The sequence below is a fragment of the Castor canadensis genome, chromosome X (assembly GCF_047511655.1).
Source record: "Castor canadensis chromosome X, mCasCan1.hap1v2, whole genome shotgun sequence".
Classification (NCBI taxonomy): Eukaryota; Metazoa; Chordata; class Mammalia; order Rodentia; family Castoridae; genus Castor; species Castor canadensis.
This window is the reverse complement of record NC_133405.1, coordinates 124,044,053-124,064,685: the sequence shown is the minus strand read 5'-3', so window position 1 is coordinate 124,064,685 and position 20,633 is coordinate 124,044,053. Positions and strand designations below refer to the sequence as shown.

General features: G+C 31.9%; 1 protein-coding gene across 5 annotated transcripts in view; it reads left to right on the top strand.

Moving 5' to 3' along the window:
* Positions 1-20,633, top strand: part of Cnksr2 (connector enhancer of kinase suppressor of Ras 2) — a 258,842-nt gene that overhangs the window by 121,759 nt on the left and 116,450 nt on the right. For 3 of the 5 annotated variants that reach the window (XM_074063312.1, XM_074063310.1, XM_074063314.1), the window contains exons 8-9: positions 3,242-3,310; positions 20,165-20,311. In XM_074063312.1, coding sequence (XP_073919413.1) covers positions 3,242-3,310; positions 20,165-20,311 — 216 coding nt within the window. The remainder of the gene's footprint in view (positions 1-3,241; positions 3,311-20,164; positions 20,312-20,633) is intronic. The other 2 variants (XM_074063315.1, XM_074063313.1) reach the window with 1 other exon arrangement.

Sequence of the window (20,633 nt, the reverse complement as noted above, 5' to 3'; positions counted from 1 at the left end):
TTTTCTTGATTTCTTTGTAGAAGGTGAAACACATGATGCATATTACAATTGGAATGCTGTAGCAGTTTTATATTTATATTAAATATGAGAGTCTTAGTTGATCAAAATATCAGTTAAACACACAATTTAAAATTCACTAAGATGCTATAATTTTTTTTTCATTTTTCTTTTATTATTCATATGTGCATACAAGGCTTGGTTTATTTCTCCCCCCTGCCCCCACCCCCTCCCTTACCACCCACTCCACCCCCTCCCGCTCCCCTCTCAATACCCCGCAGAAACTATTTTGCCGTTATCTCTAATTTTGTTGTAGAGAGAGTATAGGCAATAATAGGAAGGAACAAGGGGTTTTGCTGGTTGAGATAAGGATAGCTATACAGGGCATTGACTCACATTGATTTCCTGTGCATGGGTGTTACCTTCTAGGTTAATTCTTTTTAATCTAACCTTTTCTCTAGTTCCTGGTCCCCTTTTCCTATTGGCCTCAGTTGCTTTAAGGTATCTGCTTTAGTTTCTCTGAAGATGCTATAATTTTATTTTGCCACTAATCATTCTCACTTATTTGTGCATTTGTTTGATCACTCATCTATTCTTTTGTTCATTTTAACAAGCCTATGCTTCATGTCTGCTATGTTCTAGGTATTGGAAGGGTATTTTAAATAAACTAGCTTGTTGTCCCTGAGGAGTGGATAGCAAGTAGAGTTTCATCTGTGTAAATAGCTAACATAGTTTGCTTGGATGAACAAAGGAAAAAGTAGTAAATGCTGCCCAAGTAAAATCAGAGAAGAAATTGCAAAAATGGTTATTTTGAACTGTGTAATAATGAATTGGTAGGAATTTATCCCTCTGTATTTTCTGGGATCTGTCATAGTAAAAGTTGAGCACTATGCCTTACTCATAGTAATTGCTTGGTAATATTTGATAAATGGATAAATCATTAAAGGAAATGTTGATTTGGGGAGCAGTTCAGATATAAATCATATATTAATTTACCCTTTGGTTCTTATTTTTTTTCTTGAAAATATTTTGCCAGTGTTGGTACCCTTAGTCATTTATAATTAGGAGCACTGTGCTGAGTCTCAGTAAAGCTGTTGACTAAAGTGGGTAACTTCTGTTTTGCTTTGCTGTAGTCTAGTTTCTTTGTTTTCTTGTATGTAAAATAAGGAGTTAGGGCAAAATGATCTCTAGATCACTTTGTGCATGGAAAATCTGTAATTTATATGACTTACTCCTTTTTTATTCATCTGTGCAAAACATTGTGTCATTTTCATTGAATTTCATATACTAACCATTGTTTATTTTTTAAATCATGTCTAGAACCATTTGCTTGATATTTTTCCTCCACATTCTCCTTTAAGAAGATCAGTTGTGAACCAAATAGCACAGGGTCTGACTATAGTTATAACTCTGCTAAAGTAACGATTTGTATCTTCAGAATTGTTATATTTATTACCATTCCCACCTCCTAAACATATTGTGAAATAAACTATTTTCTTAGAGTTGGGTTTACATCTTAGATGAATTTGCCCCCTTAGTAATATACTCCTATTATTGAATATAATATACTTTAACAATATACTTCTGTTATTACTTCAATAACTGGAGTTCCTTAGACTAATATCCTTTTTGAAACAGAGTCTTACTGTGTAGTTCAGACAGTCCATGCTTACAATCCTCCTGCCTAGGCCTCCTGTGCTAAGATTACAGTGTGTATCACCACACTGACCAGTAATATTATCTCCTCTTGAATTTTAACCTACAGCAAATAATTTTATTGTACATTTAAGAATTTTATAGAATTGAAGTTAATATTGTTTCAAGAATTCTGTGTTTTCAAAATAATTGGAAGTGAATAAAAATAAAGTAACTGGAAATCACTTTGTCAATAAATCCTAAGTTTGAAAAGTAGCATTTTATTTTTCAGATTCTTTTTTTTTATTATTATTATTCATATGTGCATACAAGGCTTGGGTCATTTCTCCCCCCTGCCCCCACCCCCTCCCTTACCACCCACTCCGCCCCCTCCCTCAATACCCAGCAGAAACTATTTTGCCCTTATTTCTAATTTTGTTGTAGAGATAGTATAAGCAATAATAGGAAGGAACAAGGGTTTTTGCTGGTTGAGATAAGGATAGCTATACAGGGAGTTGATTCACATTATATTTTTCAGATTCTTATCACTATCATTCTTCTTTAATTTTCAATAGATGAAAATGAGTAATATGGCATTTATAATTGATCTGGATAGATAAACACACATTTTTAAATAAAATCACATCTATACATTCAGACTAGAAAAGCATATTGCCATATTAAGATACCTAAAATGCATATAACCAATAATCAGTCACCACTAGAGAAAAACTAAAGGTGTTTTAAAGTCATTACCCAGATCTACAACATTACAAAATCTCTATCTTAAATCTCATTTTAGTTCCCTAAAGACTTCTTAAAATATGTCAACATTAAGATAACAACTTGTTTTTGTTTGTTCATTTTTGTTCTTAATCTCTTATGGAAATAAAGAAATAAAGTGATAGAATTATTATACGCCTTAGAAAAGTTGATGTTTTAGTTTATTTAGTGTAGTTTTGTTGGACAATGAAGTACACTGTATGAAACATAAAAAACAGCATGCTCCTACAACAGAACACTTAGAGGGAATGTTATGTAATACAATTTTAAGCTAACTTCTGTTTATCTTTTAATTTGGTTTCCTATATTATTCAGAATTGGTTTTATTAATGGTGAAATAAATTATCAATCTGATTATCAGACTTCAAAGCTTTAATGCTGATTATACACATGTCCTTCATAATGGTCACTTGATTGACCAGTCAATGTGAATTATTTATATTAAATGGAAAAGGTCAAATAAAACGATAATATTTTGAAATATATTTTCAAAGCAGTTGTCCAATAGAGCCTATCAGGGTTGTCTGGATAAGGATTACAAAGTTTAATAGTAGTCATCATTGTCCCTTAATGTTCTCAGGAACAAGTTACAGTTCTTTAACATAAATAGCTACATATTACCTTGCATTTCTATTTCCTGTCATTAGCTATACAGAGATGTAAACAGTGTATTAAATATCAATAATCATTTTGCTTAATTCCTTGAAGATTATAATTAATTTTTAAAAATCTAATTTAAAGAGATGAACTTTCTGTAATGTTTCCAGAGCAAGTAAGTGACTGATTAAATTGAAGTTCTTTATCATTTCTTTTGTGTTGAATTCAGTCACCTGCAGATCGGTGCAAAAAAATCCATGCTGGCGATGAAGTGATTCAAGTTAATCATCAGACTGTGGTATGTATAATTACCTTAAGAGTCAGTGGGAGGATTTAAAGATTTGCTAAAGCTTTAAAAAACACTAAAGAAATGAAGTCTATTTGTCCACAGTTTAATTGAAAAACATTTTTTAAAGTAATTGAGTATTCTTCCTAATTATTTGATGGAATATAACATATGTCTTTGAATGCAAATGAAGAAATACTGATAGTGGTTAGTTATACATTTCTATATGGAAAGGGGCAGGATAATAGTATTCCATGAACTGGGATGACAATTTTGGAATAGAAATTAAAGTGACAATGCATATAAATTCAGCCTTTTGGGGCTGGGGGTATAGCTCAGTGGTAGAGCACTTGCATTGTATGGGTTCAATCACAAGCACCAAGAAATAATTTAAAAAATAAATTCAACTTTTTCTGGTATAACTTTTGTAAGTTTCATTTTTACAAATTATTGAATTAACTAGTAGATATGTTTTGTTATAGCATACATTCATTTATCCATTTTAACACTGACTTATTCATTAAAATATGGTGGATCATTTTGGCTTATTTTAAATGTAGCGTTTTGTAAAAATTTTAATCTTCAATAGCTGGATTGGCTCTTCATTTCCTAAAAAGGAACAGCAGTTTTAGTTTTTAAACCATTGTGCTTAACTAAATTAATTCATAATTTTTTTGCCCTATTAACCTAACAAATCCATTTACACAGCTATGAATGGCAGTGATAATCTGTGCCTATGGTAGATTTTCAAAAATTATTTTTATCAATCTCAGATGTAGAACAGGAACATTATGTGGTTTTCATTTCTGACTATTTTAAATGTCTGTCAATTCACTTTTGTCCCCCTCTCTGCCAAAATACAATATGCTGTCTAAAAAATAAAGTAAAGGTAATCTGAGATCATTAATATAATAATCATCTTTAAAAGTGTAGGATTTTTGAGTACATATTCTACTAATTCTAATACATATTCTATGCTAACTCTTTATAGTGAGTAATTATTACCTGTTACACCATTTGACTAAATTTCTTTTCCTAGTGATAAAAGAAACTTTGAAAAGATTGGTTTTTCTCAGCAATATTTTGAAAAGGCTCCTAAACACTAATAATTAAAGTTATGTTTCTTCAGTGAGTTCATTATGTAAGTGAAATAGAAGTTTATTAAAATTTCAGAAATTAAATTAAATGTATGGCTGTTTGGTTGGCACTGAATAATAAAGTGCTGGTAATACACAAAGCCTTTCCATCATATTGGCAGTTTAGAAGGTTTTATGTTCACATTACTAGAAGTGGTACAAAGTGGTTGTCCTAAGGAAAAATTTCTCAGCCCATAGGATGAGGATTTGAACAAATGGAATAAAGCAACTGCTTCAGTAAGCAATCAGCTTTTCCTTCTTCTAATGCTCATGCTGCCTCCATTTCTGCAATGAGACCTTAACAAATAGAACTTCTGCCAAATAGTTTCAGCATTTCTATCTGGTCAATTGTAAAAGGAGAGAAATTAGTCTCTAATGAAAAATAAGTTTTCTAAAGAATATTCTTTGTAGAGCAAAGATCTGACATTTACCAAATAATATGAAATTCTTTAAAAGTCCACAAATAAAATAATAAAATCTATATGGGTTGGTGACATTTAATTACTGTGACAATATATAAATATATCTTTGTATCACAAGAATATTTTTAAATTTTGAAAACTACACAGCATAATGGTTGGGGAAACATATTTGCCATTTTTGCTTTGAAGTTGATATATGGCTTTAAGTGAGTTGTATTAACTGTTTGAGTATCAGTTTATCTTTTATAAAAATAATAACTATAGCTAACATTTATTGTGTTCTTACAGTGTGCCAAGCATCATAATAAGCATTTTATACATTTTATGTCATTTATTCCTTAAAATAATTCTGCAAAGAAGGTGTGTGTGGAAATTGAGATTCACTTAATTCATCCACAAATCAAAGCTTTCTGACTCCAAGACCCATGATTTTACTTCAATCTTATTATACCCTTCCAAAACTCAAGTTATAAAATTATCAAATAAAGGAGGAAGAATCCAAATAAGCATGTGAGTAAATCTCAAGAAAAGTAAGAGATTAAGTGGGGCGAAGGGTAAGAGAAGAGGAAAGAAAGTGAGAATTTACATAACTGGGGTATGAAAAAGCTTAACTGAAATTAGAAATAAAGTTGAAACTTAACTTTACTGCCATTTCTTCCATGGACTCCTTTCCTACAGATAGATAAAATATGTAAAACACCTATCAAAAATGCTGACACACATTAGGAACTCAATAACAATTAACTTTCTTACCTCTTCCCTTTTACCCACGACAATAGTTGAACCACTTAGGGTTCTGTTTTTTGACAGATTACTACTACAGCCAACAAATTGGTTTTGGATTATAACATGGACAGGGAAATATGTCATGAAATATTTCATGAAAGTAACCTCATTTAATAATGTGGTCAACTGCCAGACTTCCTGTGTTCAAGTAACAGTCATGCTTGTAAAAGAATAGTGCATTTCATTTACTGTAACCTATTGTGCCCTTTTTCTTATTGTTGCCTGGGCTGTGGTCTATGCAGTGCTATTAACTTCTTTCTAGACAGAAATGGTGAGATGGAAATTTTCTGGGCTTTGTTACTAATAAAGGATTGGTAGGCAGATAAATTAATTGAAACAAGTATAACTTATTTGTAGTATGCAATTATACATTGTATCCCTACATTTATTACAATAGACATCAGGTGTTGTTTATGATGTCCCATTAAAATGTGACCTAATGCATTTGAAATACATAATTCACATTAATTCACTAATCCATTAATTTGCCAGGATAGTGAGATATTATCAATATCATTCTTTGCAATTTTAGACTCTAAAATGAAAAAAGCAATGTTAAATCTTATTGTTTTGGTTGATAGTAGCTCAGTTAGTGATTTTATGTAGTTTAAATTTTCACTACTTCTACAAGTAGTCATGTAATACATAAAATCTAATAATTTTTATTCATTTAAGATACGTTGAAAATCAATTTGAATTTTTCACTGAAGTTCTGAGAAAGTTGAGTGAATCACAGATAAATTCAAATACTATCTTTTAAAATTGCTAGTATGTACTAGTATGGTTTATCTTCAAGATGTCCAATTAGATGTATATGTTTCTAGTGTACTCATTTTTTGAAAGTATATTTTCCTATTTGAAATGATACTGGAAATTATATGTGCTTTTTCTTGTTGCAATATTCTTTATTATAAGTGGCTTTTAAGCTTTTCACATCAACATACTTCTGTGGCCGAGAAACTGTGGCTACCAGGTAGGAAGAAGAAAAAATCATGAACGTCCAAGCAAAGCAGACTGAGTCCTATTGCATGTCTTCCCTGCCACTGAAGATCCAACTCCTCAAAAGCTGCTGGAATCCCCAAGGTTTTTCCACTTCATCTGCCACTACATACCTCTCTCTGGGAGATAACCTCAGCAGTTTGAGACAGCAACTCTGCCCTCATGATTCAGTTTTAACATGATGAGACTATTTATAGTTATAGTTATTAAAATATTTGAGCATATTCCTAATGAATCTGTCAGATTTCATGTTAATACTGTTTTTGGTGCATACATGTTCAAAATATTCTCTTCATACTACAAGCAGATACTTTCTTAGGAAAATCAAGTGGCACTTGTGATGGTTGAATCCAGCATTTGGAAAAGATTCCTTTTATTTTGTATTAATATTAAAACATATTCACTGCTATTTTAAAAGATCTTCTGGCACGTAATAACTATTATTTCAAAAAATGGTTCAATATATATGTCTATAAAGACTACAAAGTGGGAAATAATCAGGTCTGGATGTTCCATAAGGTAGACTGCAGCATATAGGATGTTAAACTTTAATTGAGAGATGGATGATAAGTACTTTAACCTAGTGTTTTTTTGTTACTCTCAAAATGGTACACATTATTGAAGGGTAGTTATTGAGTCACTTGAAACCTTCATTCCAAATTCCTTTATGTATCTCTCTTATATTCTCTTTTTCTCACTCTAGCTTTTCATTTCTGACTCTGTCCTCTCCTTTTTTTCATCCCCTGAACAACAGAGAAACATTGTTCAAAGGCAAAGCCAACATAATCACAATAGATAAGTGTGTGGTGACCCATTAAAGTTCATCTCTCCCTTTCTCTCCCTCTTGCCCTACCACCCCTTCAGTGGATTTCAGCAAAAATGAGTGGCTCATTCAGTGGAATCTATATCATGACATTGTTTAATATCAGATATACTTTCTTCTTCTCACTTCCTAATTAATTTTTGTCTTTCTTCTTTAGCTTTTCTTGTTATTTCATTTTATTCTCCTTTCCTTTGTCATTCTCATCTCTTCTCACCTATTTCTCCTCCATTCTTTGTCTTGTTCAGTTTTCTTTATTTTTGCCTATTTTCTTCTGTTTTCCTTTCTCAAAAAAGATTACCTTATAATTCCCTACCCACAAAATATTGAAAACTCAGACTAGCAGTGTTTCTCATATATTCTACATATTATTCCTATAAATACAAGATGTTAGTGAACCACACAGGTTAATTATGTTAGCATGGTATTTAACATACTATTTAATAAATGTTTTGATAATACCGTAAAATAACAATATTAGGATTGTAAGAAATAGGTATTCTAAAACAGAGCACATGAATTATTCTCTTTTGGAAGGAGAAAATTATGAAGTAGTGTTTGCCAAAAATTAAAGAAAATAATGAATCACAGATCTCAGTTACTCATAGTAATATTTTATTTCAGATGCGTCTTATATAGTAGTTAATTTATGAGCATATCATGGCTTCTTTTTCTTTTATTACACATTGAACATTTTGCTTTAATGAAATTGTATGGAAACTGGTTTTAAAGTGCCACTTATTGACATAAACTGTATTTTTTATTTTGCCTAAAGATACTGGTTCATTTCTGTATCATCCAATATAATATTTCATTATTTGTTTGTTACTGAACTGGAACACATTATCTTAAATCCTTATATAAAGGAAACAAGTTATATGATGCTTTAATGATAACTTCTTGTTAACCAGTTTATTTTCTTGCAGATCTCTGCCTCCTGATTTGTGTCATTCTTATTTATGCAGTTCTTATGAGCTTTACAAGAAAAAAATGTAATTTCTTTTTAAAATGGTAACTAACTTATCTTTGTTATTAGAATATTAATGTACAGTTAAATATGATCTAGTTAGATGAAATCTTAAAAAGTTTCATTATAAGTGATTATTTTCTATGTTTAAACTGTATATTGCCTGAAGTTCTGATGTACTCTAGGTTATTAGTTTAAATGTTTAACTTATTTGCAAATAAGTTTCAGTCATGTCAGTGCTTTTCCTATTCTTATCAAAAAAGCAAGAGTTTGCCAGTTGCGGTTGTCTAATCCACTTCCTTTGGTAGTCGGGGTGGGCAATTAGTACATAACATTCGTCTACTGATAAAATTATCACAAGGAGAGGGAAACACTATAGAACACCCTATAATAAAAAAATTCAAGAGACAATGGCATTAATCTTAAATTCTTCTTATGTTATTTAGCCTGGGATTCAAATTCACTAACTTAAAAGTCCGATCAGCATGACAATGAAATTGTAGGTAATATTTTTTTTTTACATTTTCTCTCACCGTGTCCCTTCTACATTTTATTAATCTAATACTAGGCAATAGAACATTTTTTAAATTAGTACAAATGGTGTATAGAGTTAACTATGGTCCATTTAGAGCTGACATTGAGTTGCCATTTTTTGATCTGAGTTGCCAAAATTCTGTTAAAATGATTTCTAAAGATAACTTTTATAGTAAAAGTATTTGTAGCCATTATGGAAATTCTTATTACTAAATATTTAGAATGCTGTTTATTTAAGTACACACATATACCTGCTTTAGTTTGTGTTTTGATAGAGACAAATATCACAGGATTTATAAGTATTTTCAAATAAGTATATCTTTGTTAAGTGTCTACTAGTAAATAACATTTTAAAAATTATTCATAGCACAGTTACTGTATGCTACAGTGTGCTACTTTTTGAATAGTCAAGTTTGGGTCACTTTTAATTATTTCTGTCATTTAGGTTCCTAAAATAAATTGAAGGATGAATTTTTCATAAGTTTGGATGTTTTCTACACATCCCTAAGTGGGAGTTTTAGATTTTGAGATAATGAGGCTCTGTTTAATCCTCTAAGTTTTCTGACTGAGAATATGTTTATTTGAAACTACATATATTTCCAGTGTCTTTGCAAGAACATAAATGAACTATAGGAAGAAATGGCAGAAATTTTATAACTTCCAAATACATGCAGACTTAAAATTGTTCTAAATTTTAACTCATGAAAATATTCTTATAAAATTTAGTTTGAAATCTGTAGTCTTTTACAATATGTTGGTGCTCTTTGGAGGCCTGAGGTTCCGTACCATCAAAGATTCACTTCATAGCTTTGCCTCTTACTGTGATGTGATTGTCTTTCTCCTCTTCTCTCCCTAGCAGAGCCTTTCAAACCCAGTCAGTTTTATGATTTGGAGAAGCCAAAGAACATCATGAATGATGCTGAAATAAATGTAAAATTGGCCTTGACTTAGTTTTATAGTATATATGAATAAAACCATAAATCTGAAGACATTTGGTCTTCAGAGACTACAGCCTTTCTAAATGCCATGTTGAAATGGAACAGGGAAAGACATCTGTATTTATAAGATGTTGAACTATACTCACAGCTTTGACATCAGTTTGCACAGAGCAGAGATACCAGAGATACAAAGGGTACACTTAGTATAAGTGATAGGATACAGAAGACTGTGCAAAGAACGGGATATAGAAAGTCACCACATTTGGTGAGAACTGTATGAATGATTTATAAAATGTAAAGGAAAAGTTATGATTATACTTTTTCCTCTAGCTCCCTTATGGATAAATCAAGAAATTCTCATTTATGCCTCAGAAATTCTCAATTATGGGTGAGCAGATTCTAGGAAAATAAAATACTAGCTCCTTGTAGTGCTCGAGTTGGCTCTCTTTCTTAGACTCCCTGTCCATCTTGGCAGTGAGCAACAATGTTCTCTGTTAATGTTTTCCCTTTCCATACTACATACACATATATATATGCACATATTATGATACACCCATTATATACATTACTATGGGAAATTCATGTAAAAATACTAAGTATTAAAGCATATATTTAAATTCAAATTGTGAGCAACTCAACATGGTCCAAGTTTTACAATTAAATTAAGGTACATTAAAATGAATATTTTTTAAAAACCAACAACAAATTCTTTGACATACTCTTATTTCATTGGATAAATGCCTCTTAGAGTTAAGGAGGATGTGAGTTGAAGACTGACTCAATGAATAAAGACATAAAATTGTGGGGGAGGGGTTTCTCTAATTGAAATAAAATCTTTAAATCCCATATTCCTTCTTTTCAAGGAATTCCTTTTCTCTTCTCCCAAGACTATCTCTTCTAATTATGCTTATAAACAATACCAGATTTGATTAAAAATAGGTAAACCTTGGGACATTTCTGAACAGCCTGAATTATCTATTTAAGTTACTGTATGTTAAGATGTAAAATTACTTTCATTTGCATAGAGTTTCTTAACTAAATACTTACCCTTTAACTTACATATTAACCATGACTAATTATTTATATTCAGGGAATGAATGATTGTGAAAGAGCAAAATTAGAACACCTCCAAATATGCTAGAGATTGAGACTACAAAACTTTTTCATTAATAGTGAAAAACTAATTTTCAGTTGAAAGTGAATTTTGTAAGTTGATGCTCAAGATGTAGTAGTTCTAGGATATTTGAAAGATGGGGTATGTCAGAATTCATTACTTCTGAAATGCTTGTAACTACAATTATTCTGCATAGCTTGTTTTGCTAATGAAAGAAGTAGCCATTGATATTAAATATTCAATTTATCAGGTACTTCAATAACTTTTTAGTAATGGCAAAGGAACATGATATTACAATAAATATCTCAGTCCTCAAAATTGTGGCAAAGAATATCATTAGCTATGTCATTATGAGTTGTGTGTTGAATCATGTCTTTCCTCAGTGCTTTTAAAAAGAGAGGAAGAAGTCTGGGTGTGGCATGACTCAGATCATCAGACATTCATATAGGTACACCTCAAGTCTCTTTGAACTTTTCTTTGTGAGAAGGTATCTTTTATGTATTACAGCTTGTATGAGTGTGTGTACACATAGGAGCATATGTAAATATTGATAATGATCCTGTTTTTGTCTTGTGAAGGGTAATAACTTTGAAAATGTTTTAAGAAATGTCCTATTTTCCTACCTGTGGGTATAAAGATGCTCTCTTGTAACTATATATTGTTATGAAGAAGGAAAAGATCTGGTTGATAGGATTAAATTTTTAGATGTGATTGCGAATTTGGCTGCTTGGAACCAAAGAGTAGAGATAATCTTTTCGTAAAATAATTCATCATGTGTTTGGAAAACGGATAGGCCAGGGCAAGTTGTTAGAGAGCCAGAGACACTTGCCTCCCTCTAATGTGCCCAAAAGAAAAGAAACCTCTCATCTCTACAATACCAACCCTAAAGCCTCTTGTATGCCTAATCCAGGTAACAGTTGTCCAGGAACCCACCCATTTATGTTTCACCCAGGAACAACTAATGTCTGCTTCAGCCTGATCAGAACAATTAAAAGCCCCGATCCAAACATTTGAGATACCTTAGTAACCTTCTTGGGAAATTTTAATCCTGTTTGTGTTCTATGTAAAATACATTTTGACTATGTATTAGGGAGTATGTAATTAATTAGTAAGTGAAAAAGATTAACAGCTGCTTTGAGACACTGACTTCTACCTAGTTCAATGAGGAAGTTAATATTAGTCATTCAGCATGTATGAAAGATATTATCTACAGCTTATAATAACACATATTTTGTGTAGGATACAAATGGTAGTTTTTGAAAGGTTCATTCTAGCTCCTGAACTTCATATAAATGAAATACTTGATTAAAATATTGAGAAAGAGAAACTTGAGCTATTTACAAGTACAAAATTTTTTGGAAAAAAAAACACTTCTCAACAGGATTTAAATGATGTGTATGATGAAGTAGAATCCTTCTAAGGACAAATAAAACTATCCACTGCTCTATTCCTTGTCATAATCACATTATAATGACTAGGTCTGATGTTAGGTCTGAAGTATTCAACATGGAAATACTTTTTTCCCAAATGTTTACTTATAAGGGGAAAGTTTATTGGAAACTTAGGGGTAAAATAATGATTATTGCAGCATTAATATCAAGAACATTACATTTTTTTGGATAGAAGGTCATTTAACCTTTTGTTTTACATGCCATATTTTAAGTATATTATATTTAGAGAAAAATTTTAATCCTACTTTTTGATTTTACATACAAAACTAAGCCTTCCTTTGGAGTTTAATGACACTTTATTGTCTTGAAACATTCAGTTCTCATGTTGCCAAATATTAATTAACAAATATTAATTATCTACCATTTGTAAGGCGCCCTATTGATTACAGGGTATATCTAAACAAATGAGATTTTTTTTCTCAAAACCTTCAAAATCCAGTTCTGTGAGGATAAGTAGAGAGGAGAGGGTGAGGAAAAATGTGTGATAAATAGTGAACAAAAGCCACTAGTGAGATAGTGTTATGAGATTCACATGAGGTAAATATGGGTACTGTTTTAAGAAGAGGCTTTATAATGTATATTGCATGTAAGATGAGCTTTTATGGATGGGTAAAATTTTATTTTTTTTTTTTGTTGTGCTGGGTGGGGGTACATTGTGGCATTTACAAAAGTTCTTACAATATATCAAATATATCTTACTTGAATTCATTCCATCATTCTCCTTTATCCCCACCCCATTCTTGGAATAGTTTCAACAGGTGTCATTTTTCCATTTACATACATGTGTACACAGTATCAGCACTATATTCACCCACACCCTTTCCCCAGGAACTGGTACCAAACCCCCCAGGCAGGACCTGTTCCACCCTCCTGTTCTCCAATTTTGTAAAAGAAAAAAATGACATTTTTGTTTGCTTAACATATCTACACAGGGAGTTTCCTTGTGACATTTCCATGTATATATGTGTCATAACCCAAATTGATTCATCTCCTCTATTTTTCTCCTTTCTACCTTAGTTCCCTTCTTCTGATGATTTCAGTAGGTTTAAAAATTCTATATTCATTCTTGTATAGAGAGTACATCAACTATATTCATCTGATGGGTAAGATTTTATAAGAGAAAATTACAAGCAGCGAGAAGAGTGCTTTTGAAAAGATAGCTGAAGAGAAAAACATGTTCGAGGAGAACATATATCCACTACTGAACCAACCTTTTTAATAGTCCACTTTAAAGTCTTTTGTAATTATCTGATCTCTGTTTCTTTGTCCTGCCTCATTACTCTTTCTCTTGTTCTGTCGTCCACCCATACTGAACTACTGAGGGTTGCTAATGATACTTTCCCTCATAGCTTTCTTCACACCTTCAGCTTCCAATCAGCCTTTTACCTGTCCAAATCCTCAGGAATTCAGCTTAAGGTATTTAAAAACCTTTCCTGAATCCTCAAGGATGGGATGGGTTAGGTGCCCCATGGGAGGGGGGGTGGTTCCCATTACACTCCATTCACTTCATTGAAGTACTTCTCTCACTGTATTCTAAATGTTTATTCACTTGCTCACCTCTCCACTGCTCATTATGCTCTTTAATGAGGTACTTTAAAGAAGCACAATCTGTGCCATTGTATCCATACCACTACATGGCACACAAAAAGTTACTAATTAATTATGTCCACTCTTACAAACATATCAAACACCCAAATTATTCTAGACTTGGGCCAATCACTACTTTTAAGGAGCCCATCATCTATTAGAGCAGTTCTAAACATGTTGTTCCCAGATCATTAATATCAGCATCATTTGGAAACCTTTTTTTGGTGTAGACAAACTGATTTTTATTCAGAATGTGTGAGGTTTCTAGTTTGCTAGTAATTTACAAACTCTTTCAAAATTATCTTTTGTTTCAATAATTCTCTTTTCTTCTCAATAGGTATACACAAACCATAAACCCACACAATATTTATACAGTTCTCTTACTCCAAAAGTTTATCATTAAGTTGTAATATTTCTGTATTTCAATCAATGTAAAAGGTTAATAATATTTATGTGTGTTTTTTAGGCCCAATGGGTGATATGTGGGGGAATGCATATGGTAAAATTTTAGAAATTATAATTAAGAATTCAGAAAGCTAGGGCTTCCTATTATTTTTCTATAGCTGTCATAACTTTCAAGTAACTGCAAAATGGAAAGATGAATGAAAATATGGCATATTGGCATAATATACTCCAAAATATTTGAAAGTTAATAACATTGGGTAAAGGATTACCAGTCATTTCACTGCTTCTCAATAGGGAGTATATTATTAAATTCTGTTATCTGTATCCTTAAGTATAGAAACTTGTATTTTCTTTAAAAAAAAAAAAGCAAATTTTGGGACCCTACCCCAGAGCTACTGGATCAAAAACTCTGGGGGTTAATAAAATTCAGCGATCTTTTTAACAAGCCTTCCAGGTGATTGTAATACATGCAAATGTTTGAGCTCCACATTAAAGAGAAAAAACTGGAAACACAGCTGTAACAATATTACAAAGGACACATATTACAAAGGATTGATTGTCTAGTCGGGTAGAAGCAAAAAGGCAAGTTAGGATCATGTTTTAAGTCTAGCAAGTAGTGTTTTAAGTACCTAAGCCAGAACTAAGGCAGTGAGAAGAGGTGTTAATACTGGGATCTACTTTTAGAACACATATGGATTAAAAAGAGGGGAACTGTCATAGGTGATGCCAAACTCCTCACCTGAGACAATGATGAGAATCTTTATTATTATTATTGAATGAAAGCAAGGAGATAATAACTTTGATTTTTAAAATAATTGCTTTCATTTGAGTTGCCAGTGGATATCTGGGCAAACATGCTGTGCTGTAGAACTGAGCAGACTTGATTATAAATTCTGGTTTTGCCACTTAGTATCTTTATAATCTTAGGTAAGAAAGCAATCTCTTTTGGCTTCAATTTCTTCATAGGCAGAATCAGTTTAATAGTTTACTTCATTGAATTGTTGTAAGAATGAAAACATAAAATAATTTGATATAGTTATGAAGAATCTATCACATTGAATTATTAGCACTTAATTCTCCCAGAGCTATTAGCATCAATATACTGAATAGTTAAAATATATAACTATAGTTCTTGAAAGGAATGGTTAGAAAGACTCTGAAGTCATACAGAAAATTGTTAATGGAAGCTTTTGAAAGAGAAGAGATAATTGTAAGATAGCATGAACTATTAGAAAGGTGTCTAGCACTTAGATTAAAGAAACACCTACATTTACTGGTTGTAAGGAGGAAGAGAAGGAGGACAAGTGGGCAAGGATGTAGTTAGGACCACATTCCTCTATTCAAGCTACTCCATTATCATCTATTTGCTTGTTCCCACCCACTCTGCATGTTAGAGCTGAGATGTATTGTGACTTTGTAAGTTCTGTAATCAATTTGCCTATGCAAGAATATTGAGACATGTCTTGATGTTGAACTCACTATTTCACAAAATCCAACTCCTTTTCTTGATTATTAGAGTGATTTTTTTCATATTTATTCATTACCTGTTATCTCTAAATTTTGTTCTTTATTTGAATCCTTCCCATATTGGTGGCTTATACTCTTTATATCAGTAGCCATTCCAGCTCTTTCTTCCTTCCTTGAAAGCTCCATCTCCTAATACATAAAAACTTATCAGTCAATGGAAAGCATACTTTAAAATATTTTTAAATTTAAAACTTATGAATTTAGAAATACTAAATATATGTTTATATTACTGTTAAATTTTGTATAGTTTCTAATTCAAGTCTATCACACTTAATATTTTAAAACTATAGCCAGAAACTTAAATGAGAAAATGGAAATTTAATCTTAAAATATCATTAACATGTATTTATATATTTTGACATGTATGTACTACTACAATGAGCTCCTATCATGGGGACTCCCAACCTTTCTAAGTTGTAAAACATATTTGCCTCATTTTATCACACCATCTACTCGTGTGCTCTATAGTCTATCACAATAAATGTCTAAATGACTGATGAAGGGTAACAAATTTATTTCAAGAATTCATTACACCCCATTATATCACAGAACAAGGGCCGGGAATCATTTTTCTGGAGTTTGAAGACAATTGTTAAGTATAACAATGTAAGACAATATGAAGATAGAAAATATTTTAGAAATGATCAAAATTATGTTTGAAGGACTAAGGAAAATGGAACTGTTTAAATGAGAAAATTCTAAGTTCTGGTTACCATTCATGTGTACACAAGTTGTAAAGTGGGACTTTAATAGTTAAAACCCCACCTATATTTGGTGAGAAAAGCATTATATATTGAATTATTCAGCAGACTTTATTCCCATACAGTAATTTTTTGTGGTACTGGGGATTACACATAAGGCCTCCCACTTGCTAGGCAAGTGCTCTATCACTTGAGCTGCATCCCAACCCTTTTGCTTGTATTTCGTTTCTGAGACAGGATCTTACTAAGTTTTCTCAGACTGGTCTCCTACTCATGACACTCCTGAGTAGCAGAGATTACTGGCATGTGCCACCATACTCATCTCCCTTTTAGTGATTTCTATGAGAAACTGAAGTAATGCTTAAGTGGAGTATCTACTGAAATCATCCATTGAATGAAAAACTCAGCAAATACTGTAGTTCTTGACTTATTGAGCATACCTAATAAATAAATTTGTATTTGCTTTGTTAATCATCTAAAAATATAATGCACCAAACATATTTGATTTCTCCATTGCCACCTTTTAGTATTTTAAGTAGCATTGCCTTTCCAATTCTGTGCTTTTTTGTGGAAATTTTCCATCCATAACAAATAGTCCTGATTAATTAATTCATAAAATTGATGATATTCTACATAAAATATTATTTACAGACTAAATCCATGTATTTTGGTATTTTATTGTTCATAAAAGTAACTCATGCGTACTGCCAAAAGTTCAGGAAACTCACTCTTAGCTCTTTAATGTAACCACTATTAATGGTGAGAATCTGTTTTCCATTTATATCCATTTTATAAGAAGAATGGAATTGAATTGCATTTGCCATTTTGGAACTTCTTTTGTTCTACACAGCAAATTGTATATTCCTTACTAGTGGACATTTACAAAATGTACAATTGCAATGTGTTTAAACAATACTGTGACACATATGTTGCACATTTAAATTTCCTCATGGTAGGTGTAGTAGAATTTGGGAGCCAAAGATATGTACTGTATACAGTTCTTGGTGTATTTTTTTATTTAAAACATTGATAATGTGGTAGTGTGCCTGCCCAGCAAGTGTGAAGCATGGAGTTCAAACCCCAGTATGATAAAAAAATATATATAAATTGATAATGTTATGTCAATGGTGGTAGAAAGGCTGATGAAAAACTACTAAATTTTTCTGCCATTAAATAACATCCTACTGTAAAATTAAAATCCACCCAAATTTTCTTTAAAAAATTCCACTTTCTTGTGTAAAAAACAATTCTGTTTTTAATTATTTACTCAAAAAAGTATATAGAAAGTGGTTAAGAACAAGATGAATCAAAGTGCACTGAACATTTCACAAGAAAACACGATCCTTAAAAATCTTCAACTAGTCACAGTGATCATACTATAGAGTAAAATGGAAAAAAATGATGAATAAAAACCAATGTGTAATTCATTGTTGATAATTTATATGCTGGAAAAAAGATATAACCATCCAATTGACTGCTTAATATAAGTAGCAATTATTTGAATAAATAAATAATAAGATGTGGTTTTCATTAACAAGTTATTCACAAACTCTATATAAACAACATGTTTTCTCCCTTCAGACTTGTAACTCAAATTTTTCTTTCAATTGTTGGCAAGCAAAATAAACACCTGGATTTGAACTTACCTTGCTTTGATCCTTACATTGTAGAAATAGCTGTAGGGATATCAGAGGAATAAGAATAAGTATAATATACCTTTGCATATGTAATAGTCCCCTGCTATATATGATACAAGGCATTTGGCTCCATTACTGTACTTGATCTGCAGTAATGTGTTTTTCAAAAGTGGCAGCCTCTTATTCATGTTAGCAGATTATCACAATGATCATTTTGTTTCATATCTGAAACCCCTGAGGGTTTTTATTTTTCATTTTTTATTTATTTTGGTGGGGTAGTACTTGGGATTGAACTCAGGGCATTACATTTGCTAGGCAAGCACTCTACCACTTGAGCTATGTCCGCATTCCTTTTGCTTTTAGTTTATTTTTTAGATAATGTCTCCAGCTTTTGCCTGGGTCCAGCCTCAGACTTCCATCCTCCTACCTCCAATTTCCAAGTAATTGGGATTATGGATGTAAACCACCATACCCAGCCTACCCCTGAGGTTTTATACATTATAACATCTTGCATCTTATTGGTTCTGACTCCATCTCTTTACCATCACACAATCCAGCTATAGTTGAGGTTATAATTTAAAGGAATACTCATCATGTACACAAGAGTCTGCCATTATGCCACAGTGGCTGCATTTCAGATTACTTCTTCATAGTCTCTAGGAGTCTTTGCTTTTTTTGGCGAAAGTGCTCATTCTCTTCAGCTTGAATAATATCTTCCAGACAAAACATGATGAATAGCATACAAAGGACACCCACTCTCTTTTCACTTGGGTGCCTAGGAAGAAACTACATCACTGCTTAGGTCATTTTCTGAATCCTGTTTGCAATCCAGGATTTGCATAAAACACCCTGGAACATTCTAACTTCATTTGGAGTTGTAATAAATGGTTCTTGTCTGTATTCAATGTGAAATGTATTTTAAAACAAATATTGGAATATTAGATTTTTGTGTGTTTCTTTAAAGTACAGTTCTAAGACTTCAGATACCTGATACTGCATCAGTAGTCTGTTGTAAAAGCAAACTAACAAAAATTATTCTGTTTGAAATCTTAAAAGGATAATGAGTGAAGTAATTTAACATGAATAACTATTGAGCCAGATTTCAAGACATTTATTAAGTATTTGGTTAATTATACAACATGTTTTGAGTTGATAGTTAAATAGAATGACTTCATAAAATTTAGCACACTGTTTTTTACGTTTATAGGGTTGTTTTGAACTCATTTCCAATAACTGCTGCATTGGAATAGCATTTCTGTGTCATTTTTATTCTATGTTTAAAACATGTTAAAAGGTTTGTTTTATTGATGCTGCCATCCTTGCATTGGAATGTTGCCTTGGTGTGTCAGTGCCGGCTATTGGTAGTACATTGACAGTCTAATTTTGAGACACTTGTAACCACATATATCTAAAAGGTGGTGATGAGAAAGCATGTGGTGTGGTTTGTAAGTTCAGGGCATTGCCAAATCCTTGTTTTCTGGAATGTAGATTTTTAAATTGTGTTTGTGAACATGGCTTGGATCTACACCTAGCAGCTGAGCAGCATTAATGGTGACATAATTTCTTCGAATTCTAAATCAGTCCAATGGTAGGATACCGTTTTAGTCTCTGCTTTGACATGTTAAATGTCCATTATATTGTCTCATATTTATATGGACTCTAATGCAATAGCACGGTTAATCAATTCAAAGATAAAAATTTCTTTCTTGAGTATTATTTCCTGAAAATTGGTAGAATGGTACACCAATTGTGTGACTTTTTAAAATCTTATTAAAGGGGGAGAACATTAAATCTTTGAATACTGTACCTCAATTTTATTGTAATGATTTTGCTGGTTACCAGGTGGGGTGGCAGTTGAAAAATTTGGTGAATGCACTACGAGAGGACCCGAGTGGTGTTATCTTAACTTTGAAAAAGCGACCTCAGAGCATGCTTACCTCAGCACCAGCTTTACTGAAAAATATGAGATGGAAGCCCCTTGCTCTGCAGGTAATGAAGCTTAATCATAAGTCATACACCATCATTTTAGCCATAGATTATCTCAGTATTGCTTCTTTATTGTGCCTCATCTCAGCAGCATATGGAATAATCTTGTATGCTTTTGAAAATTTGTTTGTGAAATTATTTCTTCACAGCTTATTCTAATAGACTTAATTGTGATGAAATCTGAGAGAGTTACTAAAACACAAATGATAAAGAACTCTTCCTTAATTTGTAAAAACGTAAAGCATAATTCCAAAAGCCACAGTTATTTCATGCCAAAATATGGAGAGGAATGAAAGTAAGAAGTTTCTTTTTGTGATATAATCTG